General features: G+C 38.7%; 2 protein-coding genes across 3 annotated transcripts; one reads left to right on the top strand and one right to left on the bottom strand.

The window, feature by feature from the left end:
- Window positions 1-281: 281 nt before the first annotated feature.
- Window positions 282-2,038, bottom strand: LOC122616949 (group XIIA secretory phospholipase A2). The gene is made up of 4 exons (XM_043792545.1): window positions 2,020-2,038; window positions 1,259-1,367; window positions 1,022-1,181; window positions 282-943 (listed from the first exon to the last, which is right to left on the bottom strand). The coding sequence occupies exons 2-4, from the start codon at window positions 1,346-1,348 to the stop codon at window positions 501-503; spliced, it is 693 nt and encodes a 230-aa protein (XP_043648480.1). The 5' UTR covers window positions 1,349-1,367; window positions 2,020-2,038; the 3' UTR covers window positions 282-500.
- LOC122616948 (cAMP-dependent protein kinase catalytic subunit 3) lies at window positions 1,814-22,005 on the top strand. 2 transcript variants are annotated; one of them, XM_043792543.1, is made up of 9 exons: window positions 1,814-1,974; window positions 2,037-2,099; window positions 9,358-10,053; window positions 19,014-19,182; window positions 19,401-19,510; window positions 19,572-19,817; window positions 19,883-20,064; window positions 20,708-20,785; window positions 21,485-22,005. In XM_043792543.1, the coding sequence occupies exons 1-9, from the start codon at window positions 1,869-1,871 to the stop codon at window positions 21,608-21,610; spliced, it is 1,776 nt and encodes a 591-aa protein (XP_043648478.1). In that variant the 5' UTR covers window positions 1,814-1,868; the 3' UTR covers window positions 21,611-22,005. The 2 variants fall into 2 exon arrangements, with proteins under 2 accessions (XP_043648478.1, XP_043648479.1); XM_043792544.1 differs by lacking the exons at window positions 1,814-1,974; window positions 2,037-2,099 and adding an exon at window positions 3,896-4,735 and having other exon boundaries at window positions 21,485-22,004.
- The last annotated feature ends 720 nt before the right edge of the window (window positions 22,006-22,725 follow it).

Genomic DNA, 22,725 nt, shown 5'->3' with positions numbered 1-22,725 from the left:
ATAAATAATTTTTGTTTATTATTAATTTTAAAGTAAACGTTGATCCTTAAACTCAAAATTATTTATATAATAGGGTTTTTATTTCCCCAATCGTTTATTTCAGAGACAACATTTAAGACAAAATCGTTAGTTATACTATTTAATAAGCTTAGACAGGCAGCTTAATAAATGAAATACCCCATTGCATTGGTTAAAATCTGTTTACAGATCCGACTATATATATATAACCATTAATATACATGTCCTGCCCTAAGGACCACGTCATGATAAACACACAGTGATGAATTGCTTTAAAAATATATTATCTTCACGATAGCTAAAAATATCAATGTATTTAACAGTCTGGACCGTTGGCATGACACAATTTGATTTGGTATACAAAATGAAATTCATCGAAATGGGAGTCCAAGGGACTCCATAGGCTAACACAACACATAACACATTCAACGCTTAGTCAGATACCCCCCGTGCCCCGCACCCTCGTACCAAGTTATCCTGTACTATATCTCGTTGCGATCCTTCCATCCATATTTCTGGCGCTGTTGCTTTTCCCTACTGTTGCTATTGCCCTGCCTATTGCCGTTGTAGGAGGAGCTCTTCGGAGGGGCACAATAGCAGGATCTCTGCTGGGAGTCCAGATAGGACCGGCATCCCAGGGTCAAGGTGCCGGTGAACAGCATCTTGGCAGCCGCCTTGCAGCCCTTCATCATCAGATCGCTGGCTATGGACTTCTCGTAGCTATCACAGTACTTGTACAGGCACCTCTTGAAGTCCAGGTCGCACAGCTCCTTATCGCTGTTGCAGGTGTCGTAGCAGATATCGTGGTCATTGCAGCAAGTCTCCATCTCCTTGGCCGGCAGATAGTCGGTGCTGATCCTTAGGCCAAGGGAACCACATCCATCTGCGGTGGGGGTATAGAACTTATTCTGAACCGCCCTGGGTGCTGTAAGATAGCGATAAACACACATATAGATGCTGGGCAATTTACATAATTCACATAACTAGAAGTGCGTCACCACACCTGGTCCTCCGATATCCGGAGCGGGGCACTGGTATATGCAGTTCTCGTCCACGGCCGCATCGAAAACCTCGTGGACAGTGCGAAATTTGCGCACCAGAACTATCAGGTTCTTGAACACGTCACCAAAGATCGCCTCCGCGGCTATAATGGCATCCCTTAGCTAAATCCGGGGAGAGAAGATACAGGAGTACAGAAGGCATCTCTCACGGATTTCCTTCGAAAAGAGGTGCACCTTACATGGACTATGGTGCTGGATCCATAGCCTGAATAGGCGTACGTGAGGAACGTTAGAAGGTATATGGCCACCTTCATCCACGAAAACTGCATGTTCGATGATTTATTCCTTCTGGAAAGGTGAGCTATTTGTTGATTGCGCGTAATAATAAACTAAACTATCCGAAAGATATTTCTAGCAGTGTGACCGAGCGCTGACCGTTCAAATATGCCAACCGGCTTGGAGGTGGCCTTTATGTGGCATTCTTTTAGGCACCGCTAACAATGTTTTGAACTCATAATGGCAAAACTAAAAGGGAGAAAATATTCTTAATGCTTTGTTGAAGCTCATTTACCTACCCTATACCTTTTATAAGGGGTTTTAAACTTTTTTTCAGACTATGGTCGAAATAAATAAGATTTTTAAAGGTGGCAGAAAAAAGCAATATATATAACAAATATTTAAGACGGCAAATTAATCTTGTTGTATCTTTGCATAGAGTATTTTAAATTGAATTTTAGGACAGTGGCGCCCTCTGACACACACAAATCGAAGCACAAACTGACAACAAATATATCGATAGTTCGGGGGGGAAAATTCAAAAAAGTGTAAATAAAAAAATATTCTCTTTAAATGGAAATGTGGCATATACTTTTGGATCGTATTTTAGTGGTTTGCAGAGTCAGCACATGTGTTTTTGCGAATTTCGGCTTTGGATTATATTACTGCTGGAAGCAATGTGAGTTGTTCCCACTTTTATACTTAAAGCAGCAAGTAGACTTACAATATTATGGCTCACAGTATGGGGCGACCATGACATGGCTTCCGGTCTGCGGGCAGGACTGGCCACGCCCACTCAAGGAGGTGAGTGCATGCAATGTCCTTGCACTTGACAACAGGCCTGAAGCAGGCTCAACAAGAAAATAGAAAAACACAGAAGTCACACACAGAAAACGCAAAGCTTGCTGACATCCCGTGCCTGCCTTCGCTTAATTATACCATCAAATTGAAATGCACACGGCAATTGTATGCGGCACCTGAAATGAGACTGTGGCACGCAGGCGTCACTCGTACTCGTAGTCGCATTTCGTTTGCACCTGACCTTGTTGGCCTTTATTACAACGGCCAACAAAATCAACGTGCATAAACATGCGAACGCAACACCCGAAAACCGTTAAAGAGGCGCGCACGCTGTTTGCTTAAACCGAAACAGAGGGCTCGTAAATACACAAAACATATTTCCCAGATTTTCTAAGCAACGCAACGAATTGCCGCTGCCGCAAAGTCTACTGAAAACAAACAGAACACTGAGGAAAAACACCCCCACCATAAAACCAGACACTTACCTTTTGATTTAAAGCGGGCTCTTAAACGCTTCTGGTTTGAATCTTAATTTGGCACATTTTATATTAAGTAGTCTTAAGTTGTTGCCATATACATATATGTATATGTTATATTTAGTCAATTCTAGGAGGTTTTACAATCGAATTTCCAGCCGCAAGATTTTGCCTTAGTCTGTTTGATTTATTGAGCATCTCTTCTATAATGTAATACATACATACATATGTATATACATATATAGGTTTCTAGGAATATTCAAAATTCGCTGCTGCCGAAATGTCTGCTGAAACTCCCACACTTGGAAAAACCCCATTTATCGCCATATTCCGGATTTCCACATAATATGTCTGTTTAAGCCGTTTAAAGAAAACTAATCTATGTATGTACGTATAAACTACCTAACTTAGAATTCAGTATTACATTTCTTTTAATTTCTGTAATCAGATAACGGACTTCAATTTTGTAAAAAATGCAATTTGAATTTACTCAAATGGAGAAATAGAAAATCAGTTTTAATAAATTAGTGAGTTTCAAATGCGTTATTTAGCAATTATATAATTGTATAGATCGTATAAACTTATAGAAATAGTTTTTAATATACATTTGGTTAGTAAAAATAATATTAAAATTTGTTTGCACATTTATAAGCTCTATTGTGTAATGCTTAACTTGGTTAAAATATGTAATTAATATTGTATTATAAGATTGAATTTTTCCTTTCATAAAAAACAGAAATGTTTGTAAACACTTTTTTTTAATTTTTGTGGAAGCAAATTATTAATGTAAAATTCTGATAAGAATACCGAATATGTGTAAATTGCTGTCTACACAGCGACAAAATAGGTACTTTTTTTTCTGTTTCTTCAAGATAAATTATTGTTGTAGACTTTCAGTTCCATGATGGTACTGTCAATTAGCCGGGCGCACACCATTTTGGCCGTCTTATCACCATCGGTGATTACGGACCGCCTTCGCCATCCTGATGGTGATGATCCTGTTGCCGCCAAACCGTTTAGGCCCTCAAATGGAACAGCACTCGGGACACTTGGCCAACACCAAATGTCTGCACACATGGAGAGCAAACACAAACACAAACACATCCGACTATCAAGCGAGCATCCCCAAGCATCTCCCCTTGGCCGCCATCAAAATCATCATTATTGCCATCGTCATCATTGGCCGCTGCCCCGCCCCCTCCGACCAGTCCGCCCCCTTTTCCGAACCACCACGACTGCGCTGCGACAGCGACGTCGGCGTCAACGTCGAGAGCTGTGGCAAGCGATTCGCAGATTTTACGTTTCAGTTTCGTGCAAATCGTGGAAGCGGCTGGTCAACCCAAGAAAAACACCACAGAACACTGAACATCGAACTCTGAACAATCATCCGAAAGAAAATTGGAAAACTCGGCATTGGTCTTCAGAGTAGAAAAACACATATTTAAAGTTTGCAATCATCACGTTTGATTAATTGCGCTAAGTTGGAGTAATTTGGCTTTGTGCTGGCCAAACGGAGACCAACGAAAAACGAAGAAAACTGCAAGCTGCATTGTAAAAACCGGAAATTCTAGATCTCTCGGATCTCACGATCCCAGCGCACATAAACAAAACAAAGCGGCACATTTTGCCACACAAAAAAGCGAAGAAAAACCCACGAAAAAAGTGACACAAATAAAGCGAATCGCGATCGGTCCAGTGTCCAGTGTGTCCAGTCGATCTCTGGTACCCATAAACTAATACCTATGGCCCCCGTATACCTATAACACCCATAATACCTATAGCAGCCCCCCGCGAAACGCTGAGTGTTGAGTTTATTTCTGTTTCTGTGTCGGCTTCAGCGGTTTCGCCTTTTTTCTGTTATTATTGCCGGCCAGAAGCGAAGGAAAAATCGAAATCGACGAAACGGCTAGTCGCGGAAAATCGTGCGCTCTTAAAGTAACATATTTATTTTTAACAATTTCGCAAGCGTTTGAATTTTGCTCCAGCAAAAAATTCAGAACTCACAAGCCAGACAATCGCAACCTGAACAACAACAATAAATATAGATCGGCTGTGGGATCGTTAAGTAGAAAAAAAGCCAAACCAAAAAACCGAAAAACCAAAAACCAAAACAAAAAACAAGGCAACAACGGCCGGCAACTTTGGATCTCAAAATTTAGCTTGGTGAGTAATCTTTGGTAGTGTAAAAAGTGGAAGCCAGCAGTCAGCAGTCAGCAGTCAGCAGCCAGCAACAAATCATAAATGCTTGCTTTCCAAAATAGAAGCAAAATGTGGAGATAAATTCGTTTGATGATTAAGCTTTGAGTACTATAATTAGGCGAGCCGATTTAATTAGTGCAATTAGCTAATTACACCTCACATGAAGAGGTAAATCTTGGTTTTTGGAGTGGAATAGAAGCAAAAAAGTGTCGGTACCTAATGTGGTTTTTTCTTCGCATTTTCTCTTATAGATATTTTGAGATCTTGCTGATGTAGTCATTAAGTTAATGAGCTTGGCAATTGACACGTCTTTAAAGGTTTAAATGGAGCAGGTAGATATAACTGCTCATGGTGTAAATAGAAATATGGAAAACATAAATAAGAATAAAATGTTGATATGTATAGTTTGAATTTTAATATTTCCGATTTTTTTTGGCATTGATAATTGTTTCTCAAGTTGTAGATCCCAAAGTTATATTTCCGAGAAATATAAATTTATAAAAACTTTAGTTCACATATATCTTTCATCTGTGAAAGAAAGCAAATTATTCATTCGGATAAAATGTACATTTTTTTAAACTTGTTAGAGATTTCAAAAATCAGAAAGCGTGATTAATTATTAGATTCTTTACCGACAAATAGTAAGTATTTGAAGAATTCAAAGAATTTAAAATCTGGCAGGTGACCCCATTTAAATAGCTTTTCTTCATGTCGCGCTTCAATAACTCTGCGCAAACTCAGTCAAGGACTTTCGAAATCTATTCCCCATCTTCCCCATACGCATAAATGTATGTTTATATGTTTCGCTAGCCAAATTCAGTGGCAACTTGAGTGAGGAACTAGCACAAGGACAACGGAAGTACTTGCTCCATAAAAACAAATCCAAGACCATAAATCTGTTTCGCCCTTATGAGAGTTCGGAAAACCCTCCCACAGAAAATACTCGTAAAGAAAACAAAGCGTGTCGCTGGCTGTTATATGTATTTATGTTATGATTACATTTAGCCGGCGTTATTTTTGACGATTATTGCCATTTGGGGTTTATTAGCCGAAAACCAATGGAGTGGGTGACAATCCTTATCCTTGTCAGCCGACAATGGCCCATGAATTCTCGTTGCTGTAACACCCCCATCATTAATTCCAGCGTATGCACTTATTAAGATAATTACATATCCTGGCGTACGAAAAATATTATTAATGCCAACGCCTACGGCAATTCTCTTTCGCTGTTTGGAAATTTCGAAAATACACCGATGACGATGATATAAATATGAGACGCTTTCTTTTTATAAAAAAGCTATCTATAAATTCGTGCACATATTTTTAAACAAATCGCCTCGCGCTTTTTTTAATTAATTAAGCACACAATTTATGCCTTGGGTCGCCCAACGAATTAATAAATGATGCAAACATTGCACCTAAAATTAATTTACCCAATAAAAAGGTCAATTGGCTTGTAGTCACAGGATTAGGAAATCGCCTCTTGCTCAGCGTTTCAAAATATATTCGCTGATATTCCGAATAAATCAAGTCTCTTAATGTTAGGTGAGCTAAGACCCATGGGATACGTGGAAATTTCCTGAAGCATAAAAGTTTCACCAAATTATTTATAAGAATATAAATATAAATATTTTGAATGAGTTATGGGGATATAAGTAATTTAAAGTTTTCAGGTTCCTTTTTCTGGATTATCCATAACGATTTTGGATAGCAAAAAAGTGCAAATAGAGAAAGAGGGGGGTGTAAATATTATACATATTTTAAAATATATGTTGTAATTTAAGTAGCTTTTGAAAGTAAACGACATAAAACGTTTATTGACCCTTACACGGAATCGGTCTTTTAATCAGCATCACTTCTCCAGAAGAAGATAACCCTGATCTTGCGCAATCTCACACCCCACTCACCTGATCTTTGCATCTTATCTCGCAGGCACTAATTCTTGTGCTTAACGTTAGTACGGGGCATATAGTATATGCTTTTTATTGCGTTTTCCATTCACGAAAAGTGGAAGCGTCTACAAGAGCAAAAAAAAGAGTGCTGGCCAACGGAAGATTAGGCAACAATTTAACATTTGGCTGGCTGGCTGGCTGGCAACGACGACCCCAATTTCCATTTCCATTTCCATTTTCAAATTTGGCAGCCGCCAAGGTGAATGGGGCCGATCTTCAGTGGGTAAGTGTAAGTGGGTATATATGAATATACATTCATATGTATATCTGTATATAGGACTGGCCGATCGGCTGAGATCGGTTGTTTCTGTTTCTTGGTTCTTTTGGCTGCTTGTCTAATTTACAGCCCGAGTGATTGTCTACAATAATTTTTGAAAAATTATTCTGAAAACAAGCCATGCACTTTGCCTTAGACAACTTTAATTTATATTTCCGCACTTTTATGTGTTGGCGTTTCATTTTCATATTTTCCTACCGAAAAAGTGCAAACATCTTGATCGCGTACGTAAATAATCATGAATGACAGTCGTTCCTCAAATTAATGTATGTGTAATAATAATAATAAAAAAAACAAAACAAAGCGAAAGCTTAAGGAAATATTCCAAGAAACTGTCGGGTGGTATTTTTTGCACATATCGAAACGTTCTACCACACAAGGTTTACTACAATAAAGCGATTTAGATATGCATATCCATACGTATACTTAATATTTCTCGAGGCGCAGTTAAATGCATTTACGTAAATCCAGGTTTATCAGGGGTTGCTCTTCGAGGCGTGTCGATTGCAATGGGGAAGACATTTGTTACGTGGGTAAGATATCTGTATATCTGCTTGTCCCTCAGACAACTGCAAAGTTAAGCGAGATGATACCAGGCTTAAAACTAAAGGGTAGATACTTTTTAATTAGCCTGAATTCGTGGGAAAACCAATCGAGTATCTGAGTTATTATACGTAATGAATGATTGACTAGGTTGTATGTAATGAAGTACTTGATTTCTCTTTCCTTACTTCCTTAGATAATGCTTCTAATTATACATTGTAGTGTATGAACTTAATTGCAAAGGAACCATTATTTTGGACAAGGTTGGGTACAGTGTACCCGTATTTAACTTTCTTCCTCCTCCATTGAATAGTACTTATTTGCACTTGTTCTTGCCGTTTTTACATTTTTTTACATTACTTTCTCCGAAATTGGCAATAAACCCTTTCGGTGCTCGGTAGTCAAATGCCACTCCTGACTAATCTATTGTCATCTTCTTGGCCTTCGAACAGCCAAAGCTGTAGTTAATGATGCGCATCAATCCCTGCCCTCCAGTGCACATTTTGGGTGGCGCTCTTGTGCATCCTCGAGTCAGTCGAATGCTCTTCTATGGACCAGCTGGCCTAGATTGCCCCGGCCACCGCTTAAACAATAAAAGCCACTCAGGCCAGCCAAGAATATGCGGATGGAAGCGCCATGTAGATGGATATTGATTTTATAGTCGGATGCGTCCATCTCGATTTTGCATTTCGGGTGGACCGACCTCAATACCGCTTTATCGACTTTATTATTTCTTGAGTTAAATGCATCGGGGCATTAAGGCGAACCTCAAGAAATTGCCTCTGTGTCTGGGGCCTCGGGGGCTTTCCTTTTGTTGGCAGCCGGGCAACCGGGCAGCCATCAAATTGAATCAAGACTGCAGTCATTGTTATTAATAATATTAGTACGAGATGTGATATTAACTGGACTGCAGCCTCCTTTGTGGCGGCGGTGGAAACCCTTTGGCATGCGAACTCAATTTTCCTAGGCTGACAGTTTATAATGCCTTTTGTCCTCACGCCTGTCTCTGTGTTGATAAAACACTTGTTGCTGGATGCACAGTACATATGTATGTATGTACATACGAGTGTAGTACCAGCGGCCATTCCATTTCACTTTCAATTTACGAACACCACAGTGAGTGGACCGGGCCCAAATACAAAGCCATCATCACTATCCTCGGCTGGTTAATTAAACAACCATGGTCTGGCAATGGGAGCGGACTGGACTGGATTGGATTGTGGGACTCGGCGTATAAATACACCCCAAGGCAATTTGAAAGAACAATGGAGGCGGCATTTAGCCGACCGTACTGAGCTCTTAATGGATATGTGAACCGAACTTAAAGAACGGGAAGTGAATAGAAAGAATGCAGGTAAATGGTGGAAACAACGTGATTGTTTCCCCAAATGTTTTGAGGTCAAAGTCAAAGATTTCTATAGTGCAGTACAAGATAATATATTAAATAGACACGCATTTATTGATTGGCTGTTTAGGAATATCTTATTTATCTTTCTCACTATATTAAGATTAAATCAATACTTTAATTTAAAGTTAAGAATTTAATTATAAAAGGCGTACTCAACATAAATTGATTTTTTGTATGCAGTTGTCCAAGATTTAAATGGGTAATTAATTATATTTCGACAGCGCAGTACCTCGTATTCAAATGGTTACGTGAACTGCCAACAGCGAAACGTTACGGCGATGTAATTACGGCAAGTGTAACCCCTTTTTGCCCTTTTTCCCAAACTGCTTTCAATCAATCACGCCGGCTATTTGCTTTGTTATCCAAATATAACTCGACAATTCATTTCCAATCCATTCGATTGCAGGAAAAGCGACAGGAGACAACGGGACGACAGGAACTCCGGCAAGGACAACCGGGAATCCGCAGGCGAGGATTGCGAGAGAGATGTCCACGGCGACTTGTGCCCGCTTCTGCACGCCTTTGTCATCCGGCACGGCAGGATCCACATCAAAATTGACAACCGGAAACGGAAGCGGCAACACGATGACGTCGGCGTACAAGAAGAAAATTCCATCAAACAACAGCACAACAGCAAATACAGCAAATACAGCAAATGACAGCAGCAACACAGAGACAACATTCACATTCAAATTGGGCCGCTCGAACGGCCGGAGCAGCAGCAACGTAGCCTCCAGCGAGTCATCCGATCCCCTGGAGTCCGATTACAGCGAGGAGGATCCGGAGCAGGAGCAGCAGCGCCCCGATCCGGCGACCAACAGCCGGAGCAGCAGCACCGCCACCACCTCCACCACCAGTTCCGCTGACCATGACAATGACGTCGGCGAGGAGGATGAGGAGGACGACGAGGACGAGGAGGAGGGCAACGGCCGGGATGCGGATGACGTCACTCACGATTCCAGCGAGAGCATCGAGGAGGACGATGGCAATGAGACCGATGACGAGGAGGACGACGACGAGTCCGAGGAGAGCAGCAGTGTCCAGACCGCGAAGGGAGTGCGCAAATACCACTTGGACGACTACCAGATAATCAAAACAGTGGGTAAGTCGGATGCTGTTTACACTAGCCCCACGGGGCGTATGATTGATGTTAGGGTCCCACGCCTTTCAGCCTTCAACTTGTCGCGCGGCCGCGAATGATAGTCTACGACTCGGTTTCGATCGATAGTTTCTCGTGTTTGTTGATTTTGCCAGGAAAACTGTTTAGACTGGTGCCATCAATACTCTTTCGCTTCTAGGTCAGATGAGGTCATGGGGATATGGATGCTATTTTAACCCAAATAGCGTAGTTTCTGACTTAATACCTTTCTAATTGCAGTAAAATCTCTAGGGAATTGAAATTAAGTCTTTTAAAAATGTTTGCAAATGTACACTAAGACTTTGAAAGTGTGGCTTAACCAATTTTTGTGATTTTAGACATCTCTTAAATATATAAATAAATATCGATTTAAAAAACATTTCTAGGATTCCTCAAAGCAATTATCCACTTGTTATCTGGACTGCTTCGTTTGCAGTAAGCCAAAAATTTCTCGCCAAATTCGTGGAAATCACTTGTATTCCTGTCAAGAATGGGAAACTCGCCCAGCACACATTTGAAATTTCATTACTTTGATTATTCCTTTTAATTAAAAGAGTTTTCTCACCTGTTCAATCAATTCGTTTTCATCCCCAGTTGTTTCATCTGGAAAAGGAAAAATGTATTCAAATACCATTGTTTTACTTTTTCTATGCTTTTTGTTTGCTATTCTTTGATTTCGCTCAACGATTTAATTTCAAATATTTATTACCTCATTTTTGAGCACGTCGGTATGACCGAGCCTCTTTTGGCTCAGCGTCAGCTTCACTTTCCTATTGCTTTTTATTGGCTTTATGCATAAATAAATTCTTATTGATTACGCAAATTGAATGAGGCAGTGAAGAAGACTAGGAGCTCGTATTATGATTATTATGAGCTTTTCGCACCACAGCGGGCCAGGGAATTGTTTTCATTGCTACACGGCGATCTGGCTTGCGTAAAATTTAATTTAGACAATATTTAAAGTGAGTTCGTTTACGTACGATTATATATTCTGGGACTCTGCTTAGGATCATCAATGGGTCTTACGTACTCGCATAGACGCTCAGCCAATTAATGCCCATAATATTTTGATTTGTTTTCCCATTTTGACGTCTTCGGTGAGCAAAGCAGCCCCTTTTAGTATACGACTAAATTTAGTATACTATTCAAACACTCATTAAGCCTTGTGGCATAAATATTTACTTCAGTTTGAGGTGAGTTCAGGGCATTTTCCTGATTTATTGCCACAACAGTTCCTCTGCTACACGTGTGATCAATTTGGGTTTGCCTTACTATCAAAATCATTTAAATGGATCGTTTCAGTTCCAAAATGCAGAGGCCAACTCAAACAATCGCCGAAATATTGTGGGAGTAACTAATGGCTTTTCTTTGGACTACAATTACCTTTTAAATTGTTTTTTGTATTCGCCTCTTTTTTTGTATTTTAACAAATTAATGAAAGCTATATGTTTTAGGAATCCATTGAGGGAGCTAATGGCTTCTAGCTGCCTACTTAAAATCGCTTCTGCGAATATTGTAATTATGTTTGTTTTTCCTTGTTCCTAAGTAATTAAATTTAATGGAGATTAAGTTTGCCTACTTTCGATTTAAATTCATTCATTTACTGCTTATTTCAATTATTTCTATTGTTTTTCGGTGTAAAAAGAAATGGCAGTTAAGATCTTGACCTATTGTATAAATCTTTGTAGAATTAACCTTTCAAATCTTGCCCTATGTTAAGGAGAACTACTTGCTGTTCATTGTTTAAAGTTAATCAGTCAGCAGAACTTCCGCGATATGAGTAATTCCGCTGAGTTCCTTTCCGTATCTGCTTTTCACCGAGTTTAGAGTGTACCACACGCCGTATGAGTAATGTAGCATGGATTTCAAACAATTGCCAGAGCCCAGAAGGTATTGAGTGCGATTTTCGAGAGAAATCCGTAAGAAGTAAATAAACCAGAGCGGATGTCTTGCCATGCGTGTGCATGGTATCCCAAATGTATTGGGAATGGGCTGCTGGATTATTAATGGCAGTGAGTCACGCTTCTATTAGGGCATACGGATAATCAGCCGGTCTATTTTACCCATTCCCCTGCCGATAATAACAATTACAGGCGATGGATAGAAGTGAGCATCATCGCCATAATTGAGGAAAAGCCAGTGGATGCTGAAAGCAATATGGCAAGAGAATATGAAGAAAACCCGCACTGAAACAAAACAAAAACATCGCCAACTCTAAACATGTGCCCCTCAAGATTTACTATACATATTGATAGTTGTTTCGCAAATCCCATTGATGAAACCAGCGACCTCAGGTCTCTTTAAAAAAGGGGGTTTTTCATGAGAGAAGATTTCCCAAGAAATGTTTTCAAATTTTCGAAAACAACAGTATAACTTTTGTTTGCCTTTTGGGAAACAAACAAAACATGTTTTTATTTGTGCATGTTCTGGCTGCATGTGATTCGACGATGGATTAACAATCAGCAAATGCCATTAACTTTGGCCTTAAACCTGTCAAATCAACAGTTGAGGTGCAATTAACACCGCAGTGGAATGGACTTTGGTTGTAACTGGAAAAGGAAATGCTCGTCTCGGGAAACTGGATTGAAGTTGAAGTCTTGCCTGTCTGAGGAATACTTTTATTTGAGTGAAAGTCCATGTCTTATCATTGCTAAAGTATCCGGGAAGAAAGTTAGTATTTATTTGAGTAGTTAAACCGGGATCTATTCAGGTATTGTTATAAAAATGCATAGATAGATTTATAGATAGATATAAGCAAATCTGTAAGCTGAGGTGTGTGTAAATGTCCACTCTCATTAAATTACTTTTAATGATACACACATTCCTCCTTTAACAACCGAGATCGTATACGGATCCTAAACCAAAATCCCGAAAATTAGCCCACCCAAGAAATCCAAAATGTCTGAATTAAGAGCGCAAAATGGTCTGATAGTCATTATTCTGGAAATGTGAAATGTGTTCTCGGGCGATCAATTGGGTCATTAAAAATTCTGAAATGTGCCCAGTGCTCTAACATTGTATAAATTGTTGGAAAGTGCGCTATATTTTCGGCGAGGATCAATAACCCCTTCAGTTAGCGAAGGAAAAGTTATACATTTTTCACGGTGGCCCACTTTTTCGACTAAGTAGAGCCAATGCGGAAATCCCTGACAATTGAGGTGCTGACCTTATGTTTCTCTCAGGTCTCCACAGCTAATATATCAACTTGACAAATATTCCCAGTGGGGGGTGTCTGACTTTGCGGACTTTTCAATGGATCGTGGTGCGGTATATTTTTGAGCTGGCAATCCTTTTAGTCTGCCCATTGATTGATGGATTTTGCACAGATAAATATTTACGCACGGTTCTGGGAAATACAATTAAGATGGGACATAAGACTGGCCAAAACACAAGAGCCCGTTGCCGTTTGCCAATTGAAATCGCATTGAAATCGAATTGAAATCGCCGAGTGTCAGACGGCGTGTGTGGCAGGCGTTCCTTTTGGCTGTTTTGGCTGTCTTTTGTGCTTTTAGCATAAATTGATTTTTAAATAATAAAGGCCAATCAAATGTTGTGTCGGATAGCGAACACATGTCCCAGTGTTTGTGGGCCGTGTAGAACAACAAGTTGTGTGTCGACATTGCGTCTGCAAAGTATAACTCACAGTTCAAATGGAAAATGGAATACCTCCTGGTCGCTTTTTGTTGTGTGCTAAGTGCCTAACAAGTATATCTATATTTTCTGTATAAGTAATAATCATTTCGTCTGTGCTCGCCGCATGAAAAGACAAAATCAGTCAACGGCAAATTTACGATCGTATGGAAAATTTGAATTCGCCTCGCCCGATCTCTGTAAACTTTGTGAAGCTCCGACGAAAATGTGAATTTTATTTCAACAAAATCGCGCCAGCGTATAAGCAAATATTATAGAAATTATTATTTGGCAATGTGCCGAAAGCCAAAGACCCCCATCACTCGGCCCCCCTTTTTTTTGGGGTGGAGGAATTGGTGAGTTTTGGGGACCCAGTCGGGATGCCAGTCTTTCAAACATTAAACTAGCATATACCTATAAAACTGCGTTATAAGCACACTTTTCGCCTCTTTTGTGTCTTATTTAAAAAGGTGACCTAAAAATGCATTTTGCATCTGGCCGAAATAGGCAAATTTAACTACACCCATTGCCCAAAATAGACGCAATATGCGGAATAGGCGGAATGATTCTCTATATTTCGACATCAGATTTATGTTCGATCACGCCTCCACCACTTTGCGGTCTTGTAAAGCTGCAGTGTAAAAACTTGACAAATGTGAAAACATCATCGACAGGCAGGGGCAGGTGGGCTAATTTCTATATGCTTTGTGGTAAATGGTAAACATCTGCTTCGAAAGTGTCATAAATCGCTTAAGTTATGACTGGGATGTCGCAAATGGAAGGGTGATGCGGCGGGGTGAGAGGTTCTGTGGGCGGATTGGTAATTTCCGCAGTACGGATCTTTCCAATTTGCTCTAAGGGTATAAACCAGGAAGAAATGGGAAAGAAACACTTCTAGAAAGTTGATAGGTAGTTGTAATATATAAATAAATATAAAATAATTAAATATATTGCTATATTGCTATACTAGTCAAATTAAATACATTTTTTTTTTTTGTATGAGCGCAAGTATATATTTTATTTCTGACAATATATATTGAATTTTTTATATGATTTCCTAGAACTGGGGCTGCTTGAAAATATTACTTCAATCGATTCTAAGAATCACAAATTTAATTTAATAATTACATAATTACATTTATTTCATTCTCTGTCCAGTGAGAATATATTTTAGTATATGACCCCGGGCAAATGTGACTTGCAAATATTTTTGTTATCTTCAGTTTTTAATTAAAATGCGTCTAAATAATTAAACTGAAAGTTTGCAACCAAAGTGCGAGGTTTGACACCCCTTTACTATTAAATTTAGCAAAGGGTATAAATCAGTGGTTTTGTAACCCATTTGTTTGCTACCTCAATAAGGTATGAAAACACATAAATAAAAGCCGGAAAGATCGTATCTTGAAAGAACTAATTGTAAAATCAACAACAAGTTGCAACTTAATTAGACCAGTCAGTCTGCAATTATCACGCGACCTAAATTCTCGTTGTTTATTAGTATTTACATCAGCTTAAAAATGCGCTTTTAATGCCTATTTGGAAATGTTTAAACTTACGATCGTGCCAGTATTATTTTTAACCTGGCCTCTGAAGCTTCGTGTCTCTCACTAGGTCTTCCTTTATTTATGAATCTTTAAACAAACTTTGCCTCGACGAACTGCATAAAACGCAATTAACTTTATTTAACTTGGTGCGGCAGCTGGCGAGAACTGCAAATGGTGCCAAGTTTATATTCGCATTTACATGCTCTGCTTTCCGAAAAACTTTTTACAGTATTTTGACTCTTGGCGTACACAATCCATTAAATACAGAAACAGATACGCAATGATTTTTATTTGCCAGCGCAAATGAAAGTCATCTCCATATATCCATCCATCCATCCATCCATCAGATGTGCACTGTCAGGCGGACGGACGAACTGCATCCATGCCATGGGATGGCCATTTCACTGGACAGTTTATGCCATCGCTTCGTCAAATAGAAAGTTTCGAGTATTATGTAAAATATGTTTCGCCTTTTTCCACGCACTTTTTCCAGTTGCATCTCTGCAACTCAAGTGCGCCGTCTCCGTCTGTCTGCCCCTCCATTGCCAACAGGTTTTTGCACAGCCACATCTCGGCCAGACTTTAATTGTGGCCGACTATCGACTTGGTCGGTCGTCTGCATCTTTGTCTGAAGACTGGGCTGGCACTGAGCGAAAAAGGTGGTCATAACGTACAAAATCATTACGTTAATTCTGAAATTTAGGTATTTCTGAAATATGAATAGGTTGTATTCATTAGGCATTCTATCGCTTTAAATTTGGGTAACATGTATCTCTCACTGGATTATCACTTTTCTGTTTTTATTTAGTGAACTTAGAAATAGGCGCCTATTTCAAATTCTGCATAACAACTAATAGTGATTTCTCAATAGTTTTATTTATTATTTGTATTTTTATTTTGTTGCCAATAATTCTGCTGCTTATTTTAGTGCAATCCGTAGTCTCGAGTTTGTCTGCTCCGCAGCTGTCACAATTTCACTTTGGCCAGACATTTAGGATCAGCCGCCGGCGGCGGCCAGTTGGCGGCTGAGGTAGTGGAAGTGGTAGTAAAAACATTGGTAAAAGCACTTTCCTTTGCACTAGTCGAGATCGACTTGAGGTGGAGTGGATCGTACATATATGAGGTGCTAAGAGATCATTTTAGATGTTTGCCGAGTGCGAAGATGCCGCTTCTTTTTAGAAAGCCAACTTGCAGAGTATTTAAGACGTGCTTTGAGCATTTACACAGTCATTCTACTTGACATAAACCAGCGGCTTATGCGATGTTCAATTAACATTAGGATGGGCTTAATATCCACTGTAAGTAAAAGGCAGCTCACTTTTCTGACATATTCAGTCCTTTTAGAGAAAAAAGTAATATTCAATGGAAAATGTTATAAAGACAACCCGAGAGTATATTTTATATATGATCCACTAGCAGATAAATGTAACTATTTAAGTGCTGTACCAACTGCACTGGAAATTCCTTATTTTAAACAAAGCCTTTCACTTGTTTATTTTTCCAGCACCCTTCTACATTCCCTTTCAGAAAATATGAATACTTTTCGATAAAATTTTCCACTATAAAAGCATGTAAATATTTAAAAAACTATTTTCTCCGGAGCAAAGCCTCCGGAATTATTCCACACCAGCCATGTGCCCCCATGCAAGGCATGCAACTTGTTGCCAGCCAGAACTTTCCGAGTTTTCATACCTTTTCCTCAAATATTTTTCCTATTTCCTGTGATTTTCTTCTCGCTTTATAATCACCATACCATGCAATGTGCCGGTGTCTGCCATTTAGCCTGCAAATTTGAGATGAAATCGTGAAATATTCTATCATTGGAATAACTACATCCAATCTGGCATGAATTAAATATTTATTCTTCGTTTAGTCAAGTTATTTATTTTGAATGCCAAGGCAATTGCTAAGCATTTATCTCGTAAATATTTGACTCATATGCACGTCTTATGGGCTGTTTATATATGAAGGATTAAATAGTTATTGCATCTTTTAGTAGAAGTTTGCAAAGTTCGATTCTGGGGATTCCTCGTGCTCGAGTTTGTTTGCACTTGAGCAATGTGCCTATAAAAATGTTTTAAACAATCCGGCCAATGGTTTGGCACTTATAAAACATTTCTCTGGAATTTCTGGAAATTTGGAGATTTGCTTTTAAGAGCATGAATTTCAAACTCAGTTCGCTAGAAGTGTTATGAGCTCATTAAGGCGTCTTGTCTCTGGGATTTATCAATAAGACTCTTAGACATTTCACCCTCACTTTGCCCGCTTTTTCATCCCCACCTCAAAACTTATATAATCCCACTCTCTTGCTTAGTCATTTCAACTACGCAATCGAAATGAACAATTCATTAATTACAAAGTCGGGAATCATATTTTGATTTGCACGCGTAATGCTTGCCTCATCAAGGTGTATCCATATGGGCAGAACCTTGCCCACCCACCCACGCCCCCTTACAGCAGCAGGCAAAATATTAGTGCAGGCAATTTTCAGCCCAAAACTATTACATAGCCAATTGTTCTTAGTAATTTTTCGGAAAGGAGAAAGTACTCTTCTTCAATTATCTCAGTCTTTACTTGTAGCTACATAATTATTTAATTGTAAACTTTCTCATTTGATTAGCCGTCTTTCCTGTTTCCTTTGCTTGACCGCAGCTGTAAGAAGCCAACTATTCTGGCAAGTTGCTCGGACTGCGATGTTTCATTTTTCGAGGAGGAACGCACGTGGCAAATAATTGTGGCCGAGTTCAATAATCTGCTCACTTCTGCTTTATTACATTGAAAATCACGGCTAATTATTGTTGGCATGAACGGGAACACCGAACATCGCGTACACACAGGGAAAACGTGCTGAAAAACTAAAAGCAGCTGCAGAAAGCGAAACTTTTCCCACTCCTCCCGGCCTCATCGAATTGAAAATGGTTTGATTGCGTTTCGGCTTTTGATTTATAAGACAAATCAATTTGTAGCGTTTTGTTGTTTTGGCATGCCATGGAAAACAAAACAGAGAATATGAAAAGAAAGAAATTTTCAGCCGTCGCTCTTGGCCACAAGTGTATCTGGCCAAAGTGTTTACGTGAAATCCGAGAGGCTCACACGCTCCGTGTTTCCTTTCCTGCCAGTTAGTTACTCGTTGGCCCACCGAATGCGAGCCCGGCGAGTCGGGCGTTAGCCCAATTAAAAACTCAAGTGTGAGAAAATCTCGGGCGGGCGTGTAAGCCAACACCCATGTTGGCCATATTAGTGGTAGTGGTGCTAGTAGTGGTAGAAGCGAGCTGGCTTTCGTAGCCTCAAAACGTGCTCGACAGTGAAAACAGTAATTATGCAAACAGTTGAGGTTCGAAAAGTGGTTCTAAAGATAGCGCTCATTAAATGGCAATATACTATGATTCAAAAACTTATATACATAAGTTAACTTTGAGGTAAAAATTATAAGTTGCAAAATAAATGATAGTAATTCTTATTTGAAACAATTTCATTTAAAATGATTGATGAAGGAATTCCAAAAAGTAATCTAATTCATTGATATAGTTGGAATAATTATAAAATAAAAATGGAACTTTCTGAGTACTATGATTTTCACCTTGTCTGTCACTAATTCACGTTTTGGTTAAGCCGAGACCTTTGCCATATCATTTGCAAGCACTTAAATGGGGCATGCCCCGATATTTAAGAACGCTGTTTGCGGTTTTGGCTTCGCTGCACTCGATAATACGATACCCTACATTACCACCTCTTCCCTTTCCCTTTCAGGCACGGGCACCTTTGGACGAGTGTGCTTATGTCGCGATCGCATTTCGGAGAAGTACTGTGCCATGAAGATTTTGGCCATGACCGAAGTCATTCGTCTCAAACAGATTGAACACGTTAAGAACGAGCGGAATATATTGCGCGAAATACGACATCCGTTTGTCATCAGTCTGTAAGTAAAGCAGTATGGAAAATATCTCACAATTTATTCTAAAAAAATATTAAAAATTCTTGATAATAAAGTTCTTAAAAAAATGTAGATCGAAAAAAATTAAAACCTATTACTTGCACAAAATTAAAGCAACCTTTTCTTGTGTTCAGTTTATTTATGTTGTAAATTTATCAAGAATAAATACATATTCCTTTACTTAATGATATTTTTTAATGCAGGGAATGGTCCACAAAGGATGACTCAAATCTGTATATGATCTTCGATTATGTCTGCGGCGGAGAGCTGTTCACATATCTGCGAAATGCAGGAAAATTCACTAGTCAAACCTGTAAGTCACCATTCTATTAAATCGTTTATGTATGTATCAATAAAAATGATTTTGATTTTAGCCAACTTCTATGCGGCTGAGATCGTCAGTGCCCTGGAATACCTGCACTCACTGCAAATTGTTTACCGTGACTTAAAGCCAGAGAATCTACTGATCAATCGGGATGGCCATTTAAAAATAACAGATTTCGGCTTTGCCAAAAAACTGAGGGATCGCACTTGGACTTTGTGCGGAACTCCTGAGTATATAGCACCTGAGATAATCCAGTCCAAAGGTCACAATAAAGCCGTAGATTGGTGGGCATTGGGTGAGTCTCAATTCGCTAGCTAACGATGGTGGTAATTGTAATTGTAATGATGGATTCACTTTTAGGAGTTCTCATCTACGAAATGCTCGTGGGCTACCCTCCTTTCTACGATGAGCAGCCCTTCGGGATTTACGAGAAAATATTGAGCGGAAAAATTGAGTGGGAGCGTCATATGGATCCCATTGCCAAAGACTTGATCAAAAAGCTGCTGGTGAATGATAGAACCAAGCGACTGGGCAACATGAAGGTGAGAATCATATGTTCATATGTAGAATTTGTAGATTCATTAGTTTAGAAAGTCTCGAAGATCTAACATGGGAATGCAATAAATAAACAAATAATTTGGAGCATAAAGTTTGTTCAGCTGCCGTTCTATACATCAAGTCATCTGTTTGCTTCATTCGATTTCGTTTCTTTCTTTTAATGAAAAGTAAAATTAGCACTGTCAAAGTTTATTTATTTGTTTCACCCCTTCAATCTCCTTTACTCTTTCCTTAGATAGTCTCATAAAAATACTTGGCAAGGCTTTCGTTAACATTTTCCGGCTTATTAGGCCCCATATTTATAGAGAATTGTTTACACTTGTCGCGGTCGGATTTTGTTGCTGGCATTAAAAATTGCATCGCATATATCAAAAATTAATTGTTGGCCATCACAAAAAGATATGCACATGCTCGTTGTCAGTTTGCCTAATACATTTTCTTCGAAATCATTTTTCACCTACCCCTGAATTTCGTTTTCGTCGCCCCGCACTTACTTATATTTTAATAGATTTGTCGCGCGTTTTTTGCAACACGAGCTAGCCAAATGCAAAACGTTATTTATGTCCAATATTTTGTATTTCATTCTATGTTCGCCCTCCGATTTCGGAATATACCTCATCCCCACAGAATGGCGCCGATGACGTGAAGAGGCATCGCTGGTTCAAGCACTTGAATTGGAATGACGTCTACAGCAAGAAACTAAAGGTGAGTTCAAGGGTCCTCTCTGTTTTCCGATTTTCCAACTTTCCTTTTTAATTATTAGTAATTGTGGTCATTACTTTGTGTGGATTTTTGGCACACTGATCTCTGCCTCAGCTTTTGTCAGACGGCCAATGTATTTTCATACGTTCTCGTAATTAAAAGCAAATAAACAAATAAGTTTTCCAAATTAGCTGTGCCTTTAGTTAATGACCGCAGCGTCTATTTCGGCCTTTCGGGTGGGTGTTGGACCCATAAATCTACCGATTCCCTCTGCCCAGTCCAGTTGGTCCAAGTGCGAGTGAAATGTAACAAAAGGGGGCATTTCGCATCTGCAGGAGAAGGTGTTAATTGCCCACATGAACGCCTCCGTCCAGGCGGGAGACAATGGGTTAAATGCGTCACAACTGATTGTTACAAACGTGCTGAATTTTGCGCACATTTCGCAAATTTTACCCGTCGACTACGTATGTTTGATGTGATTTTCATAATGAAAATGCTATGGCTTGGAATTCCATTTTATGGATCTAAATATAAAACCAAATAGAAGTTTGCTATAAAACTTATATAAATATTTTAATATACTTAAACATGTATTTGGGATTCAGTTTTCTTGTGTTTAAACACTAATAAATATTCGATAATTAGTTTAAAATATAAGATATACAATCAAGCAATAATTTTTCAAATTTTCTTCATTTACAGCCACCAATTCTGCCCGATGTACACCACGATGGGGATACCAAAAATTTTGATGATTATCCCGAGAAGGATTGGAAGCCCGCCAAGGCAGTAGACCAAAGAGATTTGCAGTACTTCAATGATTTCTAAATAAGAGCCGAGAAATTGTAGTTTTTTGTTTTCTGTTGAAAATTTGTTATAATTTGCGACAGCAAGAACATTTATTATTTATACTGGCAATTAAGTGTTTAAAGTGCTGTGCTGATGCAATGATATGTAATGGTACATATATTTATATACATAAACTATATTATACAATACGACTATACATAAACATACACCCGTACATAGTAAGACTAAGTTTATACCCGTTATGTTATGTCTAGCGATTGGCGTCTAAAATTATTTATATATACTTAATTGTTTAAATGTTCAAATAGCGAGCAGTCCCCACAACTAGAAAGAAACACCTATAAGAGTACAGCTAAAGTACAGTAAAGAATATATTATAAAAAAACAACAAAATATTAACGTAAAACGTTGAATAAAGTGATACAAATTGAAATTTGGCCAAGCCTTTGTATTTTAATTTCGAATATATTTCTCTACCTTCGGGGGATTAGTTTTGGATCCGTAAATCTGTCACATCTGAACACGAGTCGCTTTGCTGACGAGCGTGATCTTTGTTTGACGTTTGCCTGTATACATATATTTTTAAGTATTTTGGTGCAGTTCTTGTTTTTCGTTTTGTTTTAAAAAGTTCGTCTTTTTAAATAGATAAATTGATAATTTATAAAATAATTAAATCAATTTTGATGTAATGAAAACTGGTTTTTATGAAATTCAAAAAAGAATTTAATAGTTAAATATGTTAAAGTTATTCATACAACTATCGCTATTTATCTTACACCTTTTTAAATCGATGGCGGTATATATTTGGCAAGCTTGTCTTTTCTTATTCTGACACAAACGCTTTTTTCGTTTTCCGGTTTGTGTATCGGAAAAGTGGTAAGCGATTTTAATCGATATCAATCGGAGGGAATTTTGAAATAAATGAAATGGGTACCAAATGCAACGTAATGCATAAAAATAAACTTAACTATCATAAAACATAAAATAGTAGTACTACAGCTGTTTTAAGTCTAAGCGGTTTATTTTGAAACTGAGAGTTTAAACAGTATTCGCCACTGCATATAAACCCTGTCGGATCTGAAACCCTGAAACCCCTTTCACTATCGTATAAATATGGTTTTTAAAACCCTATG

This window comes from Drosophila teissieri, chromosome 3L (assembly GCF_016746235.2).
Source record: "Drosophila teissieri strain GT53w chromosome 3L, Prin_Dtei_1.1, whole genome shotgun sequence".
Lineage (NCBI taxonomy): Eukaryota > Metazoa > Arthropoda > Insecta > Diptera > Drosophilidae > Drosophila > Drosophila teissieri.
Note: the sequence above shows the minus strand (reverse complement) of the source record. Positions and strands in the feature narration are given on the sequence as shown.

Coding starts and splice junctions, on each gene's coding strand:
- LOC122616949 (XM_043792545.1), bottom strand. CDS start 1,348: ATGCAGTTTTCGTGGATGAAGGTGGCCATATACCTTCTAACGTTCCTC. Junction 1,182..1,258: donor GATCCAGCACCATAGTCCAT/GTAAGGTGCACC, acceptor CCCCGGATTTAG/CTAAGGGATGCCATTATAGC. Junction 944..1,021: donor TCCGGATATCGGAGGACCAG/GTGTGGTGACGC, acceptor GCTATCTTACAG/CACCCAGGGCGGTTCAGAAT.
- LOC122616948 (XM_043792543.1), top strand. CDS start 1,869: ATGGAAATGTGGCATATACTTTTGGATCGTATTTTAGTGGTTTGCAGA. Junction 19,511..19,571: donor AAAATTCACTAGTCAAACCT/GTAAGTCACCAT, acceptor TTTTGATTTTAG/CCAACTTCTATGCGGCTGAG. Junction 19,818..19,882: donor CGTAGATTGGTGGGCATTGG/GTGAGTCTCAAT, acceptor ATTCACTTTTAG/GAGTTCTCATCTACGAAATG.